Here is a 6,000-nt window from a genome sequence, read left to right on the forward strand (position 1 = left end):
ACAGACTTATATTCCAATTTACAAACGTACAACACATTACATCATTTATATCTAAACAACTCTTCTTTTATTTTCAGCAAAATCAAAGACTGACTGACCTATCTTATCCCATGGACCATGCATTCCTGTAATCAAGTCATGTAAATCCTTTTATCGAAGCGACGACTTCATAACACAACTGAAAACACCATTAGTTAGCAAATACATTGACCAGGATTTTACCGCTGTTACCATTTATACTTTATGACAAATTCTTCCACATGAAGTAAGTTTAAAAACGAGTAAATAATAAGGCTAGATTTGTGACCAATTCACCTTATGAGTCGTCCATACCAAGCGCAGTATAGCTTCAAAATGTCTTCACAGCAACAAGTTTTTTTTACTTTTATTTCCTGTCGAATCGGAACTTTTGGTGATGACGTTGGTAACAAATAGTTCGCATACTCTCAAAAACCACACGATACTATGCGAATTCATCATTTCACAAATAACAAATCTGGACTTATATATTAGAATCACTGCTCTGTTCAACATGTAAATGATTGAGTCATTGGAAAATGACGCTGTTGATTTTTGGTTTAGGATTTCAAAAATAAACAGTCTGTTGTAAGTGAAGGGCAAGTTTTTATCATATTTTTTCTTACAAGAACAAAAAACGGTGACATCACGGAAACCTCCTCCTATTTCCCGCGCTGTGATCTCACAAACCATTTATCTGTTTCGCTTCGAAATCCAATCAAAAGATTATGTCGCAAAATATTCTGTGCATGACGCATTATGTTGCAATCATTATAAAAGACAAATTCGCTTTTGGATAGACTTTAAACAACAATCTCTCACGAATTTGTGTGAAAGTTTTCGGAACAAATGCATTGTATTTGATGCTGTTTAGTACAAAATCGATTTATTGCTGTCAATTTTTTGACTTTGAATCCAAATCTGCATTCGAGTATGTTGTGAAATTAAGACAAGACTTGTCTTCTTTTGCTGCACTTGGTGTATTTAAATCCAAATCCAATCGTCCTGGTTTCATTGACGCATCCATATTATATAATCAGTGAATTAAATTCTAATGATGTTAATTGTTTATTTCATACATGAGGCTTTAAGTCACTGTAACTGAGGAACAACTGCAAAACACATGGGTCAAAAGGAAACAGTACATACGCCTGGACAATAATGAAAAACCACACTGACAGAACAGGTGCGCGACAGCACACAGTCAATCACTCACGCAAGCGTAGAGCGCGCAAGGCTCAGGCCAACTTGCATACCGCCATTGGTCCAGGCCAATTACCATCATAACAGAGTATGATGCTGTGTGGTAAATATGTCAGGATTCTGAATACTTCGTACCACGACTTGATGCATTCATTTTCTATTTTGCACGAAAGTCACTTTAGCTTTTGTCTACGTTCGATTTTAATGCATTTGTGTCTTGAGTCTTCAGATATTACTTTGAGTAACTTTTCTTTTTAAATGCCTGTGATATTAATGGCCTAGTTTGCAGTCCAGCAAGGAGTTGATGTATTGGCAGCTTCTGTTAGCCTTGGCTTGAAATTCATGTCAAACAACAATTTGAAATTATTAAAAACGAAACTACACCGACTCTGACACGTTTCAGCACTTTTGCTATGCTTTGTTGTCGTTAAGCAATGTGAGGAGAGTACGTAACAAACTACACATCAATGCGGGGCTGATTCGTATTTTTTTATTTTTTTTAAAGTGTATACTTAAATGGTTAAACGGTGAGCAAGAACACATGCAGCTTTCCAAATAACGTCATCAAAAATAGTGCACATAAATGTATGTAGCGTTGTTTTTTTTATGTTGACTGGGCAACACCACAGCAGCGAACAACAATATTGTCACTGACTTTATCGTGCAGTCGTTGATGACGTGAAAATTTCGCTTCCTTTGAAAGTTGTGACGTCTGACGAATCATATCCGGCTCCAAGTTGGTACTTTTCTACCATAACTCACTCCCCACAGCACTCACCATTCCCACTATACGAAAGAGATATTTAGATATTAGTCAAGATCACATAATGGGCTCTCACGCCCATAAACTATATACTTCACACAATCAATCTATCAGTTTGATCATAATTATATGTGGCGTATATAAGCTTTAACCCATTTCATTCCGTGGTTCGCATTATTTAGTATATAAGACACTAAAAACACACCTTTCCATTTCTACAATGCACTTCATTTTATTATTGATACTTGAAACTTCAATAATAAAAGGTTATCATACTCATGTGATGTATTGAAATGAAAAGTAAGACTTTGGAATGCATTTATTTAGGCAATGAAACATGCGATTTTTCATTGATTTATTTACACAGATTACAGAGGACATGTGTTGTTGCACCAAGAGACTGAATGTACCAAAACTGCTAATATCCATGCCACGTCTTTGCAGTGTAACAATTTTATGATCGTATATCTAACAAGTAGAATAAATGACTTGTTATCAACAATTTTGGTCCAATAAACGAAAACACGGCAACTTTAAAAAAAGCACGAACAGCAATATCATGTTTTGCAGTTAAAAGTAAGCAAGTTTTTTGCAAATGACAGTAAAATGCAAAATTGTTGCGCAATATTTTACATCAATACAATATCTATCGTTGTCACTTGTTTATTCCAAACACATTAATTTGATTCCTGAAGTTTTGTGAGGCTCTGGTGCGTCTTGAAGAACTTTCTTGTTGGACACTGGGTCCACATACGCCATGTAATCAACTCTTTTGATGCATTTTGCTCCAAGGTTTGCGAGAGCCTTTGCCGTGAATGCTGATGTGCATATAACAAAATAAAACTTGCATCCTTCTTGTTTCGAAATTTCCATTCGCCTACATTAGTAAAGATAGATGTAAATTCCTGATATATCTTGTATCGCATACGTTTTCTAAGATCTATTTTTGGAAGTATAGTATTTTTTTACTTTAACTAACACAGTCTTTTAAACCAGAACTACAAATTTTTTAATGTCCCATAGAAACTTAATTCTTACTTTTTGTACAAAGCTTCTGCAATTCCCATGTTGTTGTATTTCTTTCTGACACTCATCAACATTCCACTGATGTACTGATAATCCTCTGCTCGCGGTTTGACGTCTTTTGTCATGTAGTCGATTAACTAAACAGGAGAATAGATTTCAATTACGGAATAAATGTTCGACGGGTTTGTAAACATTGATTGAAAACCAGAATTGTTGAACTCATCTTTACAAGTAATTTTTTGATTAGAAAAACTTTTAGGGGATTTTCAATTGAATTAACTTTCTTTCTTAAGTGTAAAATGTAGTCATGACACCTTTGTGTGGCTGCACACTATATGCTTCTAGTGATAAGGCTTTATTGCAGGATGACAAAGGCAAACCTGCGTCAAATCACAATTCGGTTTGGGAAACATGATTTTGCAAACGCTAAATGTTTTGGCTAATTAAGCCAAACATTGAATGTTACATGTTTTATTATTGATCAATAGCTAGTATAGACTGGTGAGCGCCAACAAACTGCATGGAAAACGGACTCAGTTGTGCTTCAATTTTATATGAATTAACCTTAATTTTCGGCATGTAATTGTGTAAAATCACAAAACATGAGATTATAATAAACAGTACTGGGATCCAAATGTGCCGCAACCCCCAAAATTGGAAACCTTTGGTATGGAAGCATCTCTGCGACCTTGTCTTTACGTTCGGTATATAGTGTTAGAAGTTATTTTACAGGTCAGGGTTAGGTTGTTTTGTGTGACTAACCTCAAATAATTGACGAATTTTCAGAGACTCTTTTACATCATCAGGTTGTTCGGAATCACGTCCATACACGATGCAGACTCCACTCATTTCACCAGTTTCTTTGTCATAAGCACATAGTGCCGGTCGTTTGAGATAATAATCCTGTTCACACGAAAGTTTATACAACTGGTAGAATTCCAATCAGGTAAACATTTTTAACATTGTGAAATTGTGGTGACATTCCGCAGGATGTTGCCATCAGTGATCGTAACCGTATTTAAAATGTTTGTGCAATTTTGATGGATATGTAATTTGGATCACATGTGATATTGCAAAATATATTTTTTTGGACCAAATACCACAAGGTCTGTGCAAGTTTTTTAAAACATCACCAACCTTCATCAAATTAACAAAGACATTAATATCGTCTTCCGAAAGCTGCAGAGTCGCTGAAACTGTCTCTCGACGACAGAAATCCGTTCGAATTATGTCGCAGATTTCTGGGATGTCGTTATTATTTGTCAATCTCCAACATGTCGCATGCTCTGATTTTCGTAAATGCAAAAGGTTTTCACTCATTTTGTCTACAGAGTTACTCCAATCCTACAAAAGCGATCAAGTATTTGTATCCTGTGTTAAGGTCTGTTGGCTTTGTACATTTAACTTGATAAGCGTGCAACTTTTATTGCTTAAGTAAAACTCATCAAAAAAACACTAACAGTGGCCGCTCAAATGTACAATGAATTATAAACGAAGAACGTATCATGCTGTTTAAAAGTGACTCTATTACATCATAATCTCAATTATTGTTTATGCATCAGAAACACATGCAAGTATATACAAGATATATTGCAACAATATATATCATCTATAACCTGTACGGCTAATAAACAAACCCAACAAAGGCACCACTTTTAAGCACTCGCCTCCAGTATGTAGGTTGGCTATAAGCACGAAATTGTCGGCATGCCCTTGCCATGCTTTTCACGAGAGTTTGCCAACTGTAATATTTTTATTGGGTAACTGCATGATATGCGGGGGGCGAACTCCTTTGATAATGGCCGAACACCACAAACTGCCGGTGCTAGCATACTGGACGGCACTCTGACCAGCGAGTGACCTACCCGTTACTCGTCTTTGACACCAACAAGCTTTTGGCACCTTGTTTTCTCTCAAAGACCTTGAATCAACGCTAACACGATCTAACTATGTTTACCGTATCGCGTGTTCTTGTGGTTCAACATACATTAGCCAGACAAGACGAAACCTTGTCACGAGACATATGGAGCACATGACGAGCCCTTCTTCGGATGTTTGTCAACATATTGTTCCTCATCCAACGCACAGGGTCGACTTTAACAACCCAAAAATCCCTGGACAGATTGAAGGAAAACGGCGTCTCTCTTTTTTGGAAACAATTTACATCCAAAAAATTTACCCACTGTTAAATGCCGATAAATCCTCTGTACCATTACGACTTTTTGACATATAAACCTCCCTAGGTCGACAACAAATCGAAAACAATCGAAACGTCTGTAGCATGAAGTTCTCTACTGAGTATATGACAACGTTGTTGAGAAACCGGAATGTTGAGCAACCGACATTCATTAATAAGGTCAGCCAAATCATCGTATTTAAATGCAACAATTTCGTTAGTCAAACAACGCAAATTTCCAGCCATATTTTTTATCTTAAATGCTACAATAAAAGAATGTATTTTGAATTGACCTATAAGAAATATCATTCGCAAATTTACGTTAGGAAACGTTACACTAACTTTTATACAAACCAATCAACATGGTTTCAATCAATCTACTTCGTCATTGAGCTTCATGTTAAGTTTCTTTTAACGGCTGAGCGACTGTCTGCAACGTTGCGCAGTTTGACTCAATCGGTGCCACTTTGGATTGTGCAATCGAGCGGCAACAATACAGTATGCAACCAGTAAATGTTATGATACAATTTCGCCACCAATGACTTCAACACTTTGCAAAGCATTTTTGCATTTACCATTCGTACAAAATTTGAATAAGGTTTTTGATATCAATCATATATTATTATGCATGTTGATAATAATACAAACGACAACGATTTCCAGTTAACCTGTAGTGTGTTGATTGAAAACCAACATTATCAAAGTTTTTACAAGCACTTGCTTGTGTACCACATGATTACAAATAATATTAGTCGCACTATAAAATAAATAAAATAATATATTTAAATTTTAACTAAACACACTGCTTCCCTAT

At 35.9% G+C, this 6,000-nt stretch overlaps 1 protein-coding gene across 1 annotated transcript; it reads right to left on the reverse strand.

Annotated features, from left to right (window-relative positions):
• Positions 1 to 2,230: 2,230 nt before the first annotated feature.
• Positions 2,231 to 4,350, reverse strand: LOC145903573 (arylalkylamine N-acetyltransferase 1-like). The gene is made up of 4 exons (XM_082991667.1): positions 4,148 to 4,350; positions 3,773 to 3,913; positions 3,023 to 3,147; positions 2,231 to 2,861 (listed from the first exon to the last, which is right to left on the reverse strand). Exons 1-4 carry the CDS (start codon positions 4,328 to 4,330, stop codon positions 2,648 to 2,650), a joined length of 663 nt encoding a protein of 220 aa, XP_082847793.1. The 5' UTR covers positions 4,331 to 4,350; the 3' UTR covers positions 2,231 to 2,647.
• Positions 4,351 to 6,000: the final 1,650 nt, after the last annotated feature.

Source organism: Ascidia mentula, chromosome 5 (assembly GCF_947561715.1).
Source record: "Ascidia mentula chromosome 5, kaAscMent1.1, whole genome shotgun sequence".
Classification (NCBI taxonomy): Eukaryota; Metazoa; Chordata; class Ascidiacea; order Phlebobranchia; family Ascidiidae; genus Ascidia; species Ascidia mentula.